This window comes from Rhinolophus hipposideros, assembly GCF_964194185.1.
Source record: "Rhinolophus hipposideros genome assembly, chromosome: 10".
Lineage (NCBI taxonomy): Eukaryota > Metazoa > Chordata > Mammalia > Chiroptera > Rhinolophidae > Rhinolophus > Rhinolophus hipposideros.
In genome coordinates this window covers 13667279-13689703 of record NC_138056.1, presented here as the reverse complement: position 1 = coordinate 13689703, position 22425 = coordinate 13667279, and the positions used below count along the sequence as shown (strand labels likewise).

General features: G+C 43.0%; 2 protein-coding genes across 8 annotated transcripts in view; one reads left to right on the top strand and one right to left on the bottom strand.

Moving 5' to 3' along the window:
* The window catches only part of AMBRA1 (autophagy and beclin 1 regulator 1), a 157484-nt gene that overhangs the window by 26371 nt on the left and 108688 nt on the right, over window positions 1-22425 (bottom strand). For all 7 annotated transcript variants that reach the window (XM_081065105.1, XM_081065101.1, XM_081065104.1 and 4 more), the window contains 3 exons: window positions 17169-17279; window positions 6797-6985; window positions 5756-5910 (listed from right to left, as the gene is read on the bottom strand). In XM_081065105.1, the coding sequence (XP_080921231.1) occupies window positions 5756-5910; window positions 6797-6985; window positions 17169-17279 (455 nt within the window). The remainder of the gene's footprint in view (window positions 1-5755; window positions 5911-6796; window positions 6986-17168; window positions 17280-22425) is intronic.
* LOC308504461 (large ribosomal subunit protein uL24-like) lies at window positions 4906-5349 on the top strand (the record flags this gene model as incomplete). Its single annotated transcript, XM_081065107.1, has 1 exon — window positions 4906-5349. Exon 1 carries the CDS (start codon window positions 4912-4914, stop codon window positions 5347-5349), a length of 438 nt encoding a protein of 145 aa, XP_080921233.1. The 5' UTR covers window positions 4906-4911.

Sequence of the window (22425 nt, the reverse complement as noted above, 5' to 3'; positions counted from 1 at the left end):
CGGTAAGAGATCACCTCTTGGAGAGACATCACTTAGTGGGAATTAAAATAAGTCAATGCTCTGGAGGATGTTCTCTTGGGAATGCCTGTTGGCTCAACAAGCTCACCTCTCTGAACATGACCACAGTGAATTCCAAGAGGTAACACCAAAGAGAAGGGGAATTCTGGGTAGAGAAGCTCTAGGACAGGCCTGTGTTGTGCGGGGTGTCAGGTGGGGTCTCTGGTCCCGCTCCCCACATAAGAACGCAGGACACGGTAAGGCCAAAAAGGAACACCCACAGAGCCATAGATAGGGAAGTCAAACCAATATATTCTAGCTGGCAGCTGGGCTGGAGACACAGGAAGCAGGATCTACATAATCTGCCTAACAGCAGTCCGCACTTGCCAGCCACCATCTTCTTGCTAGCCCCCATTTCTTTTTTGCTAGCGTAGCCACAGCAGTTATATTAGTGGCCAATGGCTTACAGGTTACAGCTGACGGCCATCTGATCACAGTTGATGGCCATTTACTACCCGAGCCAGCACCTTTCTATATGAGGCCGAGAGCCTAGAAACTGTTTTTTGGGGCTTTGTCCCCACACTCTACCCCTACAGGGTCTCGCCTCACAATCTACGCGACAAGTGTCTTCCGCGAGGGTCCCTGTGCGAGGAGCCTGGAGGTGAATGCAATATCCTGGACACAGCCAGGCTCTCTGAGCACAGCCAGGGTTTCTCAGGGCACCACCAGTACTTCTGGGCACAGCCAGACTTCCTGGGCTTCTTAGGGTACCACCAGTCTCCCCGGGCACAGCCAGAGTTTCTCAGGGCACTGCCACTCTCTCTGGACACAGCCAGACTTCCTGGACACAGCCAGGGCCTCTCAGGGCACTGCCACTCTCTCTGGACACAGCCAGACTTCCTGGACTCAGCCAGAGTTTCTCAGGGCACTGCCACTCTCTCTGGACACAGCCAGACTTCCTGGACACAGCCAGGGCCTCTCAGGGCACTGCCATTCTCTCTGGACACAGCCAGACTTCCTGGACTCAGCCAGAGTTTCTCAGGGCACTGCCACTCTCTCTGGACACAGCCAGACTTCCTGGACACAGCCAGGGCCTCTCAGGGCACTGCCACTCTCTCTGGACACAGCCAGACTTCCTGGACTCAGCCAGGGCCTCTCAGGGCACTGCCACTCTCTCTGGACACAGCCAGGGTTCTCAGGGCACTGCCACTCTCTCTGGACTCAGCCAGGGCCTCTCAGGGCACTGCCACTCTCTCTGGACACAGTCAGACTTCCTGGACACAGCCAGGGCTCTCAGGGCACTGCCACTCTCTCTCTGGGCCTCTCGGGGTACCGTGCTGGAACAACAGTGGCTCACAGTCAAGGTGGTTACATATTATCAATGGCGGCCAGTCAAGACACAAAAGCAAACATCCGCCAGTCCCACTGCATGGTGGTATGTTCCCAAACAGTCAAGTGTCCATTAAATCAAGGATAGAAGGCAATTCCTCATAGTCCATAGTCATTCGCCAGGGCTGTCCTGGGGGTGAGGGATAACCTTGACCTCACCCTCATCTCCCAAGGACTCAGCAAGCGTTTTCTCCTGGGACAAGTCCCACATCCAGGCTGCGTCAGCAAGCAGTTCCCAGCCCACAGGATGGCAACAACCTTCGCTTTCTCCGGCCTCTGCTGGTTGGGGAACCGTCCACATCTTCCCACCCCTCCATGGGGGTCAGCTCTCAGCAGCTGCTCCTCCTGGTCTTCCTCAGACTGAGCTTTCATATGCACAAACTGCTCCACTGCCCTTCGGAAAGCTTTGGCCAGCACCGTATCCTGCCGACTATGTCATGTGTCGTGCAGGGCAGCAGGTGGGGTCTCTGGTCCCGCTCCCCACATAAGAACGCAGGACACGGTAAGGCCAAAAAGGAACACCCACGGAGCCATAGATAGGGAAGTCAAACCAATATATTCTCGCTGGCGGCTGGGCTGGAGACACAGGAAGCAGGATCTACATAATCTGCCTAACAGCAGTCCGCGCTTGCCAGCCACCACCTTCTTGCTAGCCCCCATTCTTTTCTGCTAGCGTAGCCACGGCAGTTATATTAGTGGCCAATGGCTTACGGGTTACAGCTGACGGCCAACTAGCCACAGCTGCTGGCCATCTGATCACAGTTGATGGCCATTTACTACCCGAGCCAGCACCTTTCTATGTGAGGCCGAGAGCCTGGAAACTGTTTTTTGGGGCTTTGTCCCCACAGCCTGTCACCCACAAAAGCATTCCTTCAAGGACAGAGACATTACAGATGGAGACACCCACATATACTTACCTGTGCAAAGAGGAAGATGCTCTACTGTCCCATAAACCCTCGCTCCCTGTTCTCAGACAAAAATGCACTTCTTGCCTTAAACGGTGATACAGCAGAGCTATCCAAAAAAGCTGGTGTCTTCCCTTCCACCAGGGACTGAATTCAGGGACATTTGCTGAGTGCTTTGGTGCCTTTGGACGTAAGGGGCAACCAAGACCTAGAAAACCAGAAACCTTTCTGTAGCGCGGGGGTTTCAAGTCAGACTGGGTGGACACGGTGAGCAAACCCTTGTCGGGAAGCCTGGGTCCTGTCTCCTGGGTGAAAGGAACACTTCCCAAATGGGAGCTTTCTACCTACTTCAGCTCCTTCTACTGAGTAGCAGATGGTGCCTATTGAGAATCAAAAAAGCCTCACTGGGAGGCCTGAAAAACAGCTCTTGTCACGAGGCACGCAGCAGCTGGCTAGTTGCCTTGAGCCCCTTAGCAGGACAGCAATGAATTACCACATCTCCTCCTTAGACTTCTCCAAATGCATTCCCTGAGCTGCCAGCTCCACACATGACCATCTCTCAGATCCCACCCTGTAGCTGTTTGCCCTTAGGCAGATGTTCTGGCTACTTATGGAAAAGAGGAGCCTTGCTGGGATGGAGGACGGGCAGACTGTGCCCAGGAGCTGGGCAGGGGCCCTAGCTTCCAGAAGAGGCTGGAGATATCCATTAGTGTCGATGAAATCAGATTCTGTCTCTTAATGATTATGAACGATTATTCCATAATTAGGCAGGAAGGGTTGGAAGAACAGCTGTTGGGACCAGGAGTCTAGGTGGTAAAAAGCAGATACCAGGTACTTTTACCATGCAAACCTGCTTAAGATAGGCAAAATGAGAATATTTAAACTGAAATTCAACTTCCATCCTCAAATATCTAGGAAAGAAAATAGGTTTGATGAACTTCCGTGAAGTCCTCTCCTGATCATTCAATGTCAAATATCTCCAGGCAAATGGAATCCAAGAATCAGAACTTCCCTGTCATTATGGTGCCAAGAGCAGAGGATACCTTGTTGCTGCCCTTTCAAAGGCATGGTGGGGCATGATGCCTTCCATCAATGGTTCTGCTAGTTACCACCTAGAAACGATAAGGAGGACACTTGCTCGAGATTCTCTTTCACAGGCTCCCTCCCTGTTCGGCACCATGACTTCATAAAGATGAAACAGACACGATCTCTGCTTTCCAGGAGTTCACAGTCCAAGAGAGGAGAGTGACATGGAAACAAAAACTGCAGAATGGTGTGATGAGGGTTAACATGAGCACATCTACTAGGTACAGTGGTGGCGCAAGAGTGCTCAATTCTGTTTAGGAAGGTACCACCAAAGGGGAAGAGCTTCTGGGCAGGTGGGCTTGGAGAGTGTTCAGTAGAGTTGGATAAAGAGTCTCTGTAGGAGATGGGAGGAAGAGGAAGATGGAGACACCGCACCAGGCCACCTGCTTAGTGTCACTGTGTGAAACGGGTCCTATCTCTAGTTTTTTTTTTTTTTTAAACAAATGCTTCCTATTGCAGGCATTCAATAAGCATCCACACGTATAGCACTAAATGAGGGCCTTGGGAGATATGCCCCTAAGGAGCTTACACTAAGCCTAATTGGGTGGATTAAACATACACACCACACAGCTAAAGAAAACACAAAACAATACATAAATAAGTGCATAAAACTATAAATGGCACAGCACAAAGTGCTAAGTGAGTTCACAGGTCCTTAGCCTGAGATAGAGCTTAAATACCATTTAATTAGAGAACTGTTCAAATGCTTGACTCCCCCTGACAAAACCCTGGTCAAAAGAGCCCCCAAGGGATGTGGGAAGCTCAGTCAGAAACTAGGCTACTGAGTCCAGAAGGCCACTAAGCCCACGATGCCCTGAAGGCTTTCATAGCAATACGAGAGGTCCGCTTCGGACCAAAAAAAAATTCCTCATAGGACCTTTCTCTGCTGGTGCAATGGCGGGACAGTCAAGAGTCCAGCCGCTGCTCACAGTCCGCATCTTTCATCACGATTACAACCCACAGAAAAGAATGTTTCATAGTATACTATCTATCTCTTTTTATAGCTTGTTTTCTTTAAAAAAATGTATTTTGGGGCCGGCCCTGTGGCTCAGGCGGTTAGAGCTCCATGCTCCTAACTCCGAAGGCTGCGGGTTTGATTCCCACATGGGCCAGTGGGCTCTTAACCACTAGGTTGCCAGTTCAATTCCTCGAGTCCCGCAAGGGATGGTGGGCTCCGCCCCCTGCAACTAAGATTGAACATGGCACCTCGAGCTGAGCTGCCGCTGAGCTCCCGGATGGCTCAGTTGGTTGGAGCACGTCCTCTCAACCACAAGGTTGCTGATTGACTCCTGCAAGGGATGGTGGGCTGTGCCCCCTGCAACTAGCAACGGCAACTGGACCTGGAGCTGAGCTGTGCCCTCCACAACTAAGATTGAAACTTGACTTGGAAAAAAGTCCTGGAAGTACACACTGTTCCCCTATAAAGTCCTGTTCCCCTTCCCCAATAAAATCTTTTAAAAAATAAGAGTTGACACTTCCCAGAAAGTGTCTATTAAAAAAAAAAAAATGTATTTTGGAAGCACCAGCGGCCAAAATGAAGTCCAACCCTTTTGTGACTTCTGACCGGAGCAAGAACCATAAAAGACATTTCAGTGCACCTTCCCACATTCACAGGAAGATTATGTCTTCTCCTCTTTCCAAAGAGCTGAGACAGAAGTACAATGTTCGATCCATGCCCATCCGAAAGGATGATGAAGTTCAGGATGTCCGAGGACACTACAAAGGGCAGCAAATTGGCAAAGTAGTCCAGGTTTACAGGAAGAAATATGTCACCTACATTGAACGAGTGCAGCGGGAGAAGGCTAATGGCACGACAGTTCACGTGGGCACTCACCCCAGCAAGGTGCTTATCACTAGACTAAGGCTGGACAAAGACCGCACAAAGATCCTTGAACGGAAAGCCAAATCTCGCCGAGTAGGAAAGGAAAGGGGCAAATATAAGGAAGAAACAATTGAGAAGATGCAGGAATAAAGTAATCTTGTATACAGCTTTCATTAAAAACTGTTAAAATGAAAAAAAAAATGTATTTTTTTAAACAAGCATAAATATTTCATTGAGTTCTTTACGTATCTCCAGACTAAAGGTCTCACGTTGAGGTAGGGAAGTACTTAGAACTTGGTCTTTATTCAAAGATCCTTTCGGGCCTCTAGGGAACCCAGCTCATGATCTACATGATAAGAAAGCCCCTGCCTCTGAATAGTCCAGAATTTCCAAAAGTAAAGCTTGCTGGTCATGGGTGGGCCAGACTGGAGTCTTTCCTTGTTCCTTCTGAACAGGACACCTCTGGTCCTGGCTGGGAGATCACCCCATTGGCCTTCATCACCCTGCCAAGCCCCGGCGGGCTGCCACAGAGCTGAGGCACAGCAATGCCACTCACCCTCATGGAGGTCTCGCCACCGTGGGCCTGTTGCAGCCTGAAGACCTGGGCCACCATGTGCTCTGTGGAGGGGTGCAGCAGGATCCTTCGTGAGGCCAAGCCCACCATTACGTATCGGCCCATTGGGGACAGGCTCACTGAAATGGCATTGGGACCTGAGAGCCAAGAGAAGACAGAGACATTTCCCAGAGTTCTTGCTATTACAAGGACATCATTTTCCTCAGTCTTTTCTCTTTCTCTCCAATCTACGTCTTCATTTGGTCATCCTGGGGTTACCTCCTAAGACTATAGTGAGGAATATAATGAGAAGGCACGTGGTGTAGTGAGTTTAGTGCCTGACTAAAGTACTTAGTGCCTGAAGTACTTAGTATTTAGTGCCTGAAGAAAGTACTTCATGAATGTTAACCACTGCCATCATAGAACCATATTAAAAGACTGGTATCGTACTGTAAATCTACTTTTTGAAATCTACTTTTTTCAATTCACACATTATGAAAAAATTAAATATTCTCTAAGAGCATTTTAAAGGCCAAATGGTATTCTGTTTTGTCAATACACCATCACTTATTTAAGCAATTCTTCCCCATGTGACACCGTTCTCTATGGTAAACAATAGTCCCGGGAACATTGTTGTATATCAATCTTTGTATAGTGTTTTGATTATTTTCTTAGAAGTGAGATTGCTGGATCAAAGAGAACATACATTTTGGGGGCTTTTAATACACAATGCCCAGCTGCCTTGCAGTTGACCAGTGTGCCCACTTCCCCAAGCCACGATCAAAGCTCTGCCCTTCCTCCTGGCCATCACAACAGGAGCACATCAGTATGCTATGGTGATGGGGAGGACTCTTATTCTGAGATTCTTCTGCAATGCTGCCAGCCAGAACTCCTGTAAGGCAATTTTCCTTAGGTCTGTGCCCCATGGAAGCAGGGGCAGTGCGTGTGTGACCATGACTCCCACGTAAGCCATGCCTCACCTAGGAATGACCATGCCAAGGTACCAGCGTCCCTTGGTCACAGGTTGGGCTTCCTGTCCCTTACCAAATCGCTTGGTGTAGAGCATTTCGCCCAAGTTGTGGGGGGCCAGGGAGTACACTGCCAGGATGCCTTCATCAGGAAAGCCCCTTTGGCTGCTGGGGATGAACGCTGCCAGGAGCTGGCCATCTGCAGAAATGTCACAGCTGGCATCATTGTAGATTTTGCAGTTTTGCACCAGCACATTCACGGAGGCTGCATGAGACAAAGAAAGAAAAGAAGGTAAGAAAGTTTAAAGTTGATGGCGTGAAAAATTTTGGGCCAAGAAGTTTGGGGTTGTTCCTGAGGGCCTGATCCCTTTCTAGAAATGCTAAAGACTGCTTTGTCCAACTAAAATGCCACGGAACAAGCAACACAAGAGACAGGGAAGATGTGTCTCTTTTACTGCTTTAACAGACCACCTGCTGAGTCTTAGTTCACACTTAAGAAATATCTCTTGAGATATCAGATAAGAAAAAAGTTATAACTTGTTCCTGGAGAGCTACTCAACAGCTGTTATTGTCCAAAAGATCAAAACTAAGATGAACGAAAATGGAAACCTACTGATTCCAAGAAAAAGGTAACACAGGTTAAGCTTCCTTGGGGCTAGACTCCTACTCTGCATCTGCTTTGTGACCTTGAAGAAGGAAATCACTTCATAAATTTGAGTCTTAATTTCTCATTTAAGAGAAAAAGAACGTTTAGAGACATCAATCTTCTGGACAGTTCCTTGCTAATACTAATCCCTAACTCGACAAGAGAGGCTAAAGAGAAACAGAGCCTAGCTAGCCCTGCCTGGATGCCTGGAATCTTTCATTTCTCACTATGCTCTATTCCTTTTCCATACATAAGCCAACGGCCACAGGGAGCCCTGCCTGTACTTGGCAGTTCCTGAGAATTAAGGGTGGGTCAGCCAGGCAGCAGGCTTAGCAGGAGGGAGTGGGGTGGAGGGTGGAGAATTGTCTGTCAGGGCACAGGATCTGGTTCACAGGAACTGGTTCACAGGAACTGGGACGGTGCCTGCAGGCTTTGTTTCGGTTTCCATTTGAATCCCACTCCAAGGCCCACTCTGCAATTCCCTGCCAGAAGGAAGTGGCTTACCCTTGATGTGAGCCTGGAACCAGAATGCCCACGTCATGGGCACAAGCAGAACAGCACAACACATCCAAAGGGACCAAGCTGCTTTGGGCTTTGTCTCATTTAGATCTACTTTATATGTACATGCGAAGAGACTTTACTCCTCTTATTTGAAGGAGATTACGTGGATGTTCACTGTCAGAATTATGCATTATGGTTAAAGGAGAAAAACAACAACAACCAAGCTCAGCTGCTCTCCCCAGATTCCAGGCGATCTACTCCAGTAAGCCACAAGGCATGACATGGGAGGTCAAGGGCAATTTTCCTCAGGAAATAACCTTAAGGAAAACAAAACAAAAAACTGCTTTTCAGGGGTCTTGAAGCTTGTGGGATCAGGGTCTCGAGAGTGATTCCTAAAACTCAATATTCACCCCCCATCCCGTGTGCTGCTAATGAAGCTACAGAGATGGCAGAGTACATCAAAGCAGACACCAGAACGTACTGATCAGGCTATTGTGCCAACTCTCGGGGGCTGACACCATCAGCACCATTACACATAAAATCGAGGAGGGACCACAAGGATGAGTCTGTTTGCTAACTAATAAAATAATGACATCCAAATCCTCATGGCTACCACCATTAGGGCTCTGTACCGCTCCACTTCCAACCCACCATCTGCTCTAGCCTGCATGGCTACATTTATCTCGTTAGCACTGAGACTGTCTGCTCCTGATTCAGGGTCCCAAGTCTGTTGCCAAAAAGATGACAATCTCCTCCTCCTTCCCTGGATTGACACACGATGCCATTTGGGGATACAGAACCAAAGGAACTGGGGGAAGCTTCAGGAGTGAGTCCATCTTGGTTTTCTAACCATGAAGTTGGCACAACCCTTAGAAAGATTAAAAAAACTGACAATTCAGACTATAACCATCAAAGGCAGGGAGAGAAACAAAGTAAAAAAATCATAAATATTAAGACACAAAAATAAACAAAGAAGGAGATAGGACTCTGTGGACTTTGAAACAGCTTTGCAGTTACTATTTTATCCCCATTGAATGTCTCAAAAAAGCATGGTAGGTATTTTACGAAAGGTTTTTCTGTCTTGCTGTTATATAACTCATGTGTGTTAACATGCAATTCAGTCAAACATACAGAGCCTATGATGACCCTCAAAATGCACCACCAACATAAAAGAAGCATTAAATTGCTCACTGCCATATTAATTTCTAAGAGGGGCAGTGGTAGGGAGGAGAGCACAAGGAAGGGTTTCCTTCTTCTGGAAAGTTTGGCTCTGAGCCCCTGAAAAACTGGGCATATAGACAAAAAGCATTTTGTCAGCCTCAAATCCAAACCACTATGTTTGTGTTTACACTACATTATGACTCCAAGTCAATGGCCATCTTGCAAATTCTGTCCCCTCCCTGCAAGTCCATCCAATTTCACCACCGCTCCCCGTTACGGCAGTGAGCTCAGAGACAGACTGGCAAATAACAAATGAAAAGAGAATGCTGAAAAATAAAACAGAGCTTCTCCAGCCACATGCTCCGTTTCAGAAACAGTGTCGAGAGTGATCTAGGGCTTTACTTCTACCCTCATGAAAGGCTGTAGTAGGCGCGCAGTGATTTGGTAGCTTCATTTCAGCGAGCACTGGGTGGTGTGTTTACAATTTCATCTTTAAAGCTCCAATTAGCAACTTGCATTTGCTGCTTGTTGTCTATTAATTTCCCACATGGAAATGGAAATGTTCAATTATAATGGTGAGTGGTCACTGCTTCAGTTCACTCGGGCATCTTCTCAGAAGGCTAAAACTTTGATGAGTTAATTTATACAGGGAGAGATTTTTTGGCTCTCTGTTACTAGTTTTCCGGGGCCTTAAGAAAGTAATGCATTAACAAAAAGGACAACTCATCCTTTTTGGACTCAACAATAATGTAAGCAGGTGCAGGAAAAGGGGAAGTGAAATACAGTGTAAGACACTGGCAACCCACGTACACTAGAACTCTCTGTCGCGCTCCCTGCCTTGCCTTACGTGGTGGTTCTCAAGTGCTAGTGGACATCAAAAGCACATGGGCGGCTTATTAACAACACAGTGTCGGGACAGGGCCTGAGAATTTGCGTGTTTAACAAGTTCCCAGGTGTCTCTGGTGCTGCTGGTTTAAGGCCACACTTGAGAAGTGCTGCCTTATTAGCAGTCCTTGATCCCTGAGCTGTAGCTCCAGCAAGCTGCCCTGCACTTAAAAGCAAAGCACATGTGTGGAATGATGATGGGGCAGTTAGCTGTGCAGCACAGAATGGAAATGCAGGTTAGGCAAGAAAGGATTTTTCAAATCAAAACTGCTTAAGAGCTTCAGGGGGCAGCTCCAGGGGGAGAAAAAATCATGCAGAAGACAGCAGGAAGCCATGTTCCAGACTGCAGTGTAATCTCCTAATTAGAAATGATTTCCAAGGAAAATGCCCTAGCAGGGAATGGGAGGGTTTAGAAATACTGATGGCTGGAGGAGCAGATGGCTCTGCCTTCCTATCAGCTCCATAAATTATAAACAAACACCTTGTACAAAGATCGACGTGTAGCCTGTTGCTGGCTGGGCAGATGAGGCCATGGGAGTGATTCGTAGTTGCTGTGCTTTTGCAAATTGCCTGAGATACCGATTTGGAAAACCCAAAGGGGTTTAACTCAGCAGGAAAACTTCCTTTTGGCTATCTCCGAGCCACTGAGATTTCAGAATAAGACCTGAACAAGCTCCAGGTGACTTATACACACTCCCCAAAGTGACTAATGCTATTCACCTAATAAGAGCTCACTTTTAAAAAGTGTAATTCACAGTGAATCTAATGAGCTACTTTTTTCATGAAAGCGGTTTCAAAATTATGCATTTGAGACCTTATCCACAAACTTCTAAACCCTTTACACATATTGACCCTGCATCCCAACTGAAACAGGTGGCAAGAATTTTTAGCATACCTCCACAAAACTGTTAAATGCAACTCAGAAATGTCAGCTCATCAGCAAAATAGTGGCTGCTGAACATATGAGTAAAACTCAGGACCAGTGGACCCCAGGCATGAGCTGTCTAAACCAAAGGCTACACTCCACTGGGAAATAGGTGACATTCAGGAATGAATCTTACAGCAAAAGCAGAATCCCAGCTGTGCTCTGCTGACAGCTGAATCCAGCAAGAGTAAAGATCAAAACTGTAACTATACTTTATTCAGACCACAATTAATGAAAAGTTAATTGGGGCAGCCGGATGGCTCAGTTGGTTAGAGCGTGAGCTCTGAACAGGGTTGCCGGTTCAATTTCCACATGGGCCAGTGAGCCGCGCCCTCCACAACTAGATTGAAGACACAAGCTGCCGCTGAGCTGCCGGAGGAGCGGCCAGATGGCTCAGTTGGTTAGAACGTGAGCTCTCAACAAGGTTGCCAGTTCAATTCCAACATGGGATGGTGGGCTGCACCCCCTGCAACTGAAGATTGAAAATGCCCTCCATAACTAGATTGAAGGGCGATGATTTGGAGCTGATGGGCCCTGGAGAAACACACTGTTCCCCAATTAAAAAAAAAAAAGTTCCTGACAGGAACCTCAGGTAAAAGTGACTATCATCCCAGAGGGTAATATCATGTAAAGGAACATTGGCTGTCATATGTGTGCTCTATAGTCCTAAAATAGAGGTTTTTTCCCAAAGTCAAAACTCTAGAAAAAATAGGGCACTTATAAAAGCAGAATTCGAACACCACACATGATTTAAATGAGGGAGAAAGGTCAGCCAAACTAAATGAGTCAATCTGGTTGCACATGATACTCTCTGATCATCAGCTCAGGTTTTACAAGAGCCATGATCAAAAGATGTAAGAAGGAACACAGACGGAGAATAATAGAAGTTGTAGTCGGAACGAGTTGAGGCTTGTACACAAAAAGTCAAGGACATCCAAAAAGGCCTTGTGAGCCATGCTAGCAGCAGGTCCAATGCCTTTATTCTTTTCATATTTTATTTTTCTCTCAAGGAAAATGATCTCCCACTGGATAGAAACATGCTTAAGAAGGAGCAGAAGCCCATTACAGATGAGGTAACAAGTTAAAGGAGCAGCTATTTTGTTTACATGAACGTCATTATCCAGAGATGAAAAACAGGTTTCTCAGAAAACCAAAAGAAGGGGCAGGTTGACTTTATTTAGAATTATGGCCATACTCGCAAAGAATCATGGCGCACCTTCCAAGAAAAAGACTTGATAAAAACTGTTGACACTCACTGACCATTTACCAAATGCCAAACACTGTTCAAAGTGCTTGCATTAGCTACTTTAATTCCTGTAACAATTCTATGAGGTCTGTACTATTATGATCCTCATTTTATAGACAAGGAAGGAAACTAAGGTGAGGAGAGATTAAGTAACCAAGGTCACGCCGCTAGAAGGGGCCTGAGCAGGGACCTGAATCTGGACAGCGTAACACAAGAGTTCCTGTGCTTAACCATTACAGGACAATAAACAGGAAAAGTTATCAAAGAACTACCTCTCCCTATGCTTGCAAAAAAAAAAAAAAAAGATAAAAACAAAAAAAGCACCAGGCCCAGACCTTTGTATAAAAAGTATAAGTGTCGTGCGAGGCGTCCGGCGGGGTCTCTGGTCCCACTCACCGCCCAAGAACGCAGGACACGGTAAGGCCAAAAAGGAACACCCACGGAGCCATAGATAGGGGAGTCAAACCAATATATTCTCGCTGGCGGCTGGGCTGGAGACACAGGATCTACATAATCTGCCTAACAGCAGTCCGCACTTGCCAGCCACCATCTTCTTGCTAGCCCCCTTTCTCTCTCTGCTAGTGTAGCCACAGCAGTTATATTAGTGGCCAATGGCTTAAGGGTTACAGCTGACGGCCAACTAGCCACAGCTGATGGCCGTCTGATCACAGTTGATGGCCATTTACTACCCGAGCCAGCACCTTTCTATGTGAGGCCGAGAGCCTGGAAACTGCTTTTTGGGGCTTTGTCCCCACAATAAGTAATTCCAATACTATTTCAACTGTTACAGACAAAGAAAAAGAAATACCTCCAAATTATAACATAAGCATAACATTGATACCAAAACCTAAAGATTTTATAAACAAGAAAAGGACAGATCTGTCTCACAAATATCAATTAAAAAAACTCTATTAGCAAGCTACACAGAAGGAATTTAACATTAGAGAATATCATGAACCAGGTGCGGTTTATTCAAGGAATGTAAGGATAGGTTCAATAGTACAGACTCTATTAACATAACGATCACATTATTAGATCAAAGGAGAGAAAAATATATCATCTTTCTTGAAGCAGAAAAGTCATGACTAAATTGAATATCTATTTTTGATAAAAACTGTCAGTAAAATAGGAAGAGATGACTTCCTTAAAATGATAAACGATTCTAGTTCAACCCCAAAGTCAGCAATAAATATACTTACTGGGAAAAAGCTACACATTTTCCCACTGAAATCAGGAGAATACGAGGATACTAGCTATTATTTAACATTGCCCTGGTGGTAGCAGCCAACCACTTAAGACAAGAGAAAGAAATCACAGGTGTAAAACTCAGAGTGGAGGAGGTAAAATTACCACTATTTATTGGTAATACCTAGAAAACCTGTGAGGTTTAACTGAGTAACAATGATTAGTAAACAAATTCAGTAAGACAGTAGGATTTTAAACAAGCTTATAACAGTAAACTTAAGAAATACACAGGCTCTATGTGAAGAAAACTTTAAAACATTCCTAAGAACACAAGAGAGAGTTGGAGAAACTGAAAATCATACCATGTTCTTCACTGGAAGCTATCATAAAGATATTTAATCTCCTTAAGTTAATTTATAAAATTAGTAAGATTGCAATAATTACACTAACAGAATTTTTTTTCTTTTTTGCAGGGGCGGAGGAGTGAAGGGAAGAAGCAAGGTAGTTTTAAAGTCCATGCAGAAAAACAAAAATGCTTCAACAGGCAGGAAAATTTGGATTAAAAAAAGAATGAGAAGAACTAGTCTTACCAGATTCTAAAACATAAAGCCTCAAAACTTAAACCCATGTGGTACATGAATAATCAGACAGATCATTGGGACAAAATAGTCTGGAAATACATCTAAATACACACAGGAAATCATTAACAAGATGAAAGGGACATCTCAAACCAATGGGGTAAATGGATTATTCTATAAATTAGTTGGGACAAATGAGTAGCTATATGGGGAAAAGTTGGACCATACTCTGCTTCTTTGGGACTAGGTTAAACTTCCTAGTGAATCAAAGATTTAAAAGTAAAAAAACCAAAAAAAAAAAAAAAAAAACCATGAAAGTACTAACTGATCTTCCTAATAATGACACAAAATCTAGGAACAAAAGGAAAGTTGGATAATTCTGACTACTTAAAATAAGTTCTATGAAAAAATAACCTTCAGCAAAGTCCAAAGACAAATGACAACTGGTAGGAAACTTCTATTATAACTTAATTTTCTGATTTATAAAGCACTCCTGTAAAACTGATAAAGAAAAGACCAGCAACACTAGAAAAACAAGAAAGCATGGGGAAAGGTCAAGAAAGGGTAACACGCATGGCTCAGTGTATGAAGAAGTACACAATTTGGTTGGATTATGAGAAATACAAGTTTAAAATACCTACACATTATTTTTTTAATCTATCAGATTATCAAATCTCCAAAAATATGACAACACATTCTACAAGGAAGAGTTCAGGGAAACGGGCACTCAACAAACTGCAGGTGGGAATATAAATTGGAATTACCCCATGCAGAGCGTGATTTAGCAGTATCTACCCAAGTCACAAATGTATATACTCTTCCTCCCTACAAGTCCACTGCTAGGAATTTATCCTGTAGACGTACTTGCACAACTGCAAAATGACAAACTGCATCATGGTTTGTATAGCAAGAAACTGAAAACAACTTAAAAGTCCCTCATCAGAAGACTGGTTAAAAAATGACGGTACCTTTGGACAATGGAATAATAGGCAGTTATTTAAAAAGAACAAGTAAAGTCTTTATACACTGATATGGAAAGATCACCAAGATATACTGTAAAGTAAAGAAAGCAAAATGCAGAAAGAAGTATGCACAATATGCTACCACTTGGGTTAATAGAAGGTGGAAAAACATACATTTGCATTTGCTTATACATCTCGTATACATATAATATTCTTGAAAAGATGTACAAGAAACTGCTCACTGTGGTTGCCTGTGAGGAGGAGTGGTAGGTAGGTGGGAGCAGGGCTGGGAAAAGATTCACTGTATATCCTTTTCTATTTTTAAAATTTTTGAATGGTGAATGTATTTCAAATTATAATATTTCAGATTCTAATAAAACAAAGTAAACAAAATAAAGCAATAACATAACTGGAAATAAATCATGGCAAACAAGATCTGGGCCAAAAATACAGAGATGAACAAGCAAACTTGGTATTCAATAAGGGAAGAAGTGGATTGCTGTTGATTCCCAGCAGAATGAAAAACCAGATTATTGAACATGTGGCTTATAAGTATTTAGAAAGAAAGAAATGATTGCTACTGAGGTTTCACTAAGAACAGGATGTGAAAAATTAAGCTCATTTTCATTGTCTAATAAGAATACCAAGAGTGGCATACTGGGAAATGCCACAGAGAATATCTTGATTATTTTAAGGCATCTGACCAACTCTTTCTGTAGACAACACAGAAAAATATGGGCTTCAGATGGGAATGTCCAAGCGCAGGGTGGTAATTCAGGAATCCAAATCCACACAGAGGAAGTCCACAGTAACACACCACAAGGCTTGGTGCAATGTCCTAGCTGATTCACCACTTTTGCTAGCAATCCAAAGGAAGACAAAGGAAACATGTTCATGAACTTATTACACAAAGTAAGACTGAGAGAAAAAAACTGATTCAAAGTTCAGAAAGAGGTTAGGAGGCAGGAACTCAGAGCTGCAATTGACTCTATTAAGATATAATTGAACAGAAACAAATAGAAAACCTACTTTGGTTTTTAAAAGATTCAAACTTCACTAGTAAGTGCAAGATAGTAGAGCCTTGGTTTATATCAATTATCCAGGAATTTAAAGTGACTGCAAACTCAGTAGTGGCTTCAGAAGAAGCTGCTGAAATCTTAGGTGAACTAACATTGTCCAAAGCACCACTGTACTATGCATTGGACAGCTCTCATCTGGAGTTTTCCACTCTGTTCTGCCCCCCCCCACCCTGCCCCACAAATTAAAAGGGAGGATGAGCAGAACTTTAAAAATTTGTAAACCAAATCAGTAAAAGGAAAAGTCTGACCTGGAAAGATTTAAAGGGAGAAGGCAGTTTATCCTCAAATAGCTGGAGGACTGTTACTTAGAACAGGCATCATTAGATTTATTCTAGGGCAGGGGTGTCCAAACTGCGGTCCGCGGGCCAACTGTGGCCCACAATCCATTGTTAATTGTCCCGCAGCAAATTCCAAAAATATATTTAGTTTACTTAAATAAACCAAGTGAGGCAATATGTACTTCACCTCGAGTGAGTGGCCCGGCTGTTTGTGTATTTTACCGCCTATGGCCCTTGGTAAAAAACGCTGAAATAAGTTTGGACACCCCTGCTCTATGGCGATTCAGAGGTAGAACTAGGGCTGATGGGAGGAAGTGACAACTTGGTACAAGAAAGCTTTTAATGGGAATTGAGCAGTGATGGACTAGGCCATCTCATCAGACTGTGTGACCTATCATCAGAAGTATTCAAGTAGAGGCTGAACTGCCACTTCTCCGGAATGTGCAAGAGAGAATCCTCCATTACACAGAAAGTGAAATGAGATGTCTAAAATCTGACTCCAGTTGAACGACTGGGATATGGGATCATGGACTTTCCTAAAGCTGGGAAATCAGACTGTCAGGCAGACATATCTGTAAACATATAAATCATGACACTCTACGCCATTCCATTCAGTTCTGGATTAATAAATGAGTTTAACATCACTACCGTCTTTCCTCAAGGGTCACAAGGTCAGCTCTCAGGCCCTACACTTCTTTCTCTTTCAGTTCCACCTAAACTTTCAGGCTTAGGAAAATGAATTACTAGTCAGTAAACTCCTCAGGGCACAGACATCTCAGGTGTGTGTCCACCTTAGCATTGTTCCTAGTACTGTTTGCTTCTCCAGCTGGGTGCTCTACACACTCGTATGTTTGCTGAATTGCTTGAGCGTTGCAGAAATGGTGCACGGCAGTGAGCTTCTCACGGAGATGCTGAAAAGTCCAGTGCTACATGGGTTCTGAGTTCCAGCTGCCCAGTAAGAAGTACCCCTTCCACCAGGACCCAGCTTCTACCTTGGCTTACCGTTACTGATTTCTGGGAGGTCAAATTTAGTGAAGTCCCACCACTGGAGCCGGTAGGTAGTATTGGCAATGTTACTGGCCACAGCAGACTGTCCATCACCAATCACCGCCCCTGGTGGGGGAGAAGACAGAGAGCATGTTATAGTACTGATGTACCTGTTTCCCCTGTGAACACAAATCACTACCAGGATTAGTAGGAGAGGGGAAGAGGAAGAACCACAACTAGGACTGAAGAAAGCTGACGAGTCCCATCTGTCAAGTCCTTATCTCAAAGAGAAACTGCTTATGTTTTTCATGAACAATTCTATGTGGACATGCAATCCCGTTCATCAGCCCCTCCCATTATTACTTAACATTTACTCAGCGCCAACGATGTGGCAGGTAGTCTCTATTCTCTCTGGCAGGCTCGAAAGAGACAGATGAATTTTCATAAAAATGTGGGAAAAGAAAAGTGAAAAATGAGAGGATGCTGTTAACACAGAAAAGCCACACAGAAAAACATTTGAGTCCCTGGATGTCTTGGTAGGTAAGCAGTGCTCTTTGGGAGAAAGCATCTCCTCCTTTGTATATGACCTTCTTCCTAATGAAACACCTTCAAAGGAGGCTTCCTCCAGGGAAGAGGCAGCCACCAAATAGCTGACTGATTAGAGACAGTAAAAATCAAATGAGGTAATATTTGTTAATTGTTTCTGGACCCCTGGTATGCAACACAGCAGAAATTTATAAGCCTAGCTTTTCAGCATCAAAATATTTTTATTAAGACGATATTTTATAACCCCTCCTCCCACCCCACCCCACCCCACCCCACCCGAACACTTCTTTGAATCCAGATTCACTTGTAACATCTCACGGTTTAACTTTCCCTGAGATATGCACTTCTGTATGACATTTTCTTCCTTGGTAACCAATTAAATAAAAAATTGATTTTTTTTTTAACAGGGTGACACTTTAATTTGCAGTTGTATTTCATTTACATGAACATGTCATTTCCTCCTCCTCCTTCTGAGGTGCATTTCATACACAACCATCCTTCTGATCAGACAGAGCCAAACCCTCTTGGGAGAATAAAACATTCTTGAATGCTAGACAACCTAAGTGGTATTCTCTGCTGCATATCAACTTCTACTTTGAGAACCTGAACTTGTTACAGCTTACTAGTCTTGGAACGATGGATAATCTTATACCTAAATTCTTCAGTACCGTCATCTTCCTCTTCTGCATATCACTGCAAAAAGGTCTTGTCATCTGTTTTTTTTTTTTTTTCTTTTAGAGAGCTGCATTTATTGCTCTGCTACTCCTGGTGTTTCCCTATTCTTTCCTGAAATGGTCAAGAGATTATTCAAGAGAAAATGGCCTCCACACAAGCCATGAAATATGAGGAAAGGACTCTTCTTACACTTCTCCAGTTGCCACTACATGAGAAGACTCGTCAACATTAGTTTATTGGTAGTGAGTGTCCTTGTCCCAATTTCAATTTGTAAAAAAAGATACAAACTGTAATGGCTCATTTCCAAGATGATGATACTTCCAGATTATGGATTCTCAACATGGGCAATATTGCCCCCATGGGGGTGAAAATGAACTATCTCCTGGGGAAAATAAATCTTAGTATAATTGCTACCTCCCTTCCAAAGTACCGCATTATACAGATATACAGCATATCTGTGATATTAAAATTTCATGGGAGAAGAGATGATTTGGAAAAAAATGTCCAAAAAGGCTCCTTAGAAGGGTAATAATGAAACAGAGGTTGAGAAATACCATTCTAGAGAAAACAATACCCCCCAAACAACATATTCTTTAAAATCTTGCAAATTCAAAGACATAAACACAAATGGTCATGAACTGCTTAAGGTCTGAGAAAGACAACATTTGGGGGTGCTGCCAATGAGCCCACAGACCTCAAATCCCTACTGAGGGCTCTGTGGCATATCACTCAGATGAGGGAAGTATATGCCCTTGTTTTTAACCTTTACAGAAAATGCTATAATAATTAAATCTGACTGGGACCTTTGACAAAACTTCTGGGTCACGAGGGTAAGCTTTCTGTAGTGCTTTCTTAATAGAAACTTTCTTGATTTTTCTAGGCCTCCTTGACAATGAAAATCATTTTTTAATTCTAAGGTGAACCCCTTCCAAGAAAAGAATTATTTAGTGTCACTCTGACCCAGTCTCAATTCCACTGAGTTTATGAATTGTTCCCTTGGCTTGCTTATCTAGATGGCTGATATCTCTCTTTGACCACTAGGCTCTCAAATTACTTTAGTTCCTTATCATTTCCTCCAACGTTTAATAGAAAAGCATATAACCCAAAATGGAAGAAGGTAAGTTGATTTTCTTAGTATATGACGAACGAAATGCCAATTGCTAAAAGAAGGTAGAAAATAAATCGAAGAAACAAAACCCATATTCTAGCTTAAAATCTGGGGCAGAGGATGAGAGCTATGAACAGGAAAACAGTTAAGGAAAATACCAGATGCTGTAAGATGCTGTGAATCCGCAACTGGGAACACAGATGATTAAGACTTTAACCCACAGCTCCAGAAGCGTCCTGTACATGCCTCAAGAAATGTCTTCTGGAGAACAGCTGTGCAACAAAATAAACATGCTCGGTCACATCGTGTAGAAGAGATTGGGGAGGTGTTTTCTGCCAGTAGAGCCAGAGTGCTGAGGAAAAAAGAAGCCTGGCACGAGGGAGAGTCAGTTTTCAGTGCCGTGTAAACACAGATTAGGGAGCTAAAGATGCCAAAAGCAGATCCGAGTATTGTCACCAGGCTCTCTTCTGCCAAGAACTGCAGGCTAACGGAGCCTCTCTCTCAGAAATATTGGGAAGAAAACATATCACACTATTAAAAAACTGCGACCACGACTAGGCCTCTAGCCACTAAGAGGAAGGTATAGCACATGTGCCAGAAGGACTTAATGGGCTAAGCTACTTACATAGGAGGTACTTAGACTCAGAAACCAAATCTTGAGGCGGTTGAGGGATTTCTGAGGCCTCAAAATTTTCTCAGTAGTAACAGAATGGAACAAGTTAGCTCAACCTAACTTGTTAGTGGAGGTTTCTCCACCTCCACTATTGTGGAGGTTTCTCAATAGTGGAGGTTTTTCAACCTCCACTATTGATATTTTGGGTCAGATTATTCTTTGTTTAGGGGGTAGGGTGGGTCTGGGGCAGTGTAAGATGTTTATCGGCATCCCTGGTCTCTACCCACTAGATGCCAGTAGCACAACACCCTCCTCCCCAACCAATTGCGGCAACCAAAAATGTCTCCAGACATTGGCAAATGTTCCCTGGGGATCAAAATCATCCCTGGTTAGAAAACTCCAAGCTACATAAACACAGCCTACATTTTTAACTCTGGACAGGTGCTCTTCGAAAGTACCACCACTGGAATGCCCAATGCTAACAGCACTCAAAACATCTATGATACTAATTTTGGAAAGAAACTAATCAAAGGACAGTATTATAAAACATTCCCTTAGCAAAGGTTTCCATTTCTGCCATGGATTAGAGTCTGGCTTGAACTGGGATCGATGGCTTGTTTATTTCATGGTTTCTAACAATACAGACTTCAGAACCAGATGGACTTGATTTGACATTTCCTGCTACTATCTACAGTAGTATGACTCTGTGTAAATTAATCTGTTTTATAAATAAGGAAACCTCAGTTTCTTTATCTGTAAAACAGTGGGTCTTGTGCATTGTAGGATGTTTAGCAACATCCTGGCCTCTCCTTACAGATAAGGAAACCTCAATTTCCTTATTTGTATAATAATAATGTCTACAACTTATAGGGTTCTTGGGAGAATTTACTGAAACAATAAATGTAACGTGATAGCAAATAATAAGTGTCTACTAAATGACCACCATGAAAATTATTTTGATCATGTACTCCAATCTCTCTATCGTTTTCCTCTATGGGTACAGTTCTGTGATCAACAGCTCATACAGGTCCTTTTATAAAGGACTGGCCCAATAATGTGCCAGTGCCAAGAGAGAGAAGTACTTAATTTTAGAATTATGGTCAAATGTCTAGGCCCTAGACTCTTTAGTAACTTAACCTTCGAAAAACAGCCTAGACCAAGACAGTCCACATTCTTGGACACAAAACACACTGTAACAAATTTAAAAGAATAGAAATCCTGTAACATATTGTCTGCTACCAGACAACAAGGGAATTAAGCTAGAAATCAGTAACAAAAAGATAAGTGAAAAAATCCCAAAATACTTGGAGATTAAACAATACACTTTAAATAACACATGGCTCAAAGAAGACATCTCAAGAGAAATTCAAAAATATTCTGAACTAAATGACAATGAAAATAAAATTTATTAAAATTTGTAGGATGCAGCAAAAGCAGTGCTAAGAGGAAAATTTACCACATTGAATGTATACATTAGAACAAAAGAAATATCTAAAATCAGTAATTTAAGCTCCACCTTAGGAAACAAAAAGAAGAGTATATTAGATCCAAAGTAAGCAGAAGAAAAGAACTAAATAAAAATCAGAGCAGAAATCAATAAAAATGAAAACAGGAAATCAAAAGAAAAAAATTAATGAAATCAATAGCTGGTCTTTCAAAAAGATCAGTAAAAAAATCATTAAACCTCTAGCCAGGCTAAGAAAAAATAGAAAAGACACAAATTATTAATATCAGAAACAAAAAATGGGCCATCACTACAGATCCTATAGATACTAAAAAGATAATATAGGACTATTATGAACAACTCAACACATGCAAATTTGATAACCTAAATGAAATGGACCAATTCTTTGAAAGACACAGTCTACCAAAATAACACAAGAAGAAATAGATAGTTAAATAGGCCTATTATTTATTAAATTGATTCAATTATTAATAACCTCCCCAAACAGCACCTAGGCCCAGGTGGGTTTACTGGTAAATTTTACCAAATATCTAAGGAAGAAATTCTACCAAATTTCTTCCAGAAAACAGAAGTGGGACTACTTCCTAACTCATTCTATAAGGCCAGCATTACCCCAATACCAAAACCAAAGACACTGAAGAAAGAAAAACTACAGACTAGTATCTCTTACAAACATAGAAGCAAAAGTCTTCAATAAAATTATTAGCAAATAAAATCCAAGAATGTATAAAAAAATTATACATTATGACCAAGGGGATTTATCCCACGAACGCAAGGTTGGTTTGAGATTTGAAAATCAATTAATACAGAGGGTGCCAAAAAAATGTACACATATTTTAAGGAAAACTGGATTAAAATTGTAATA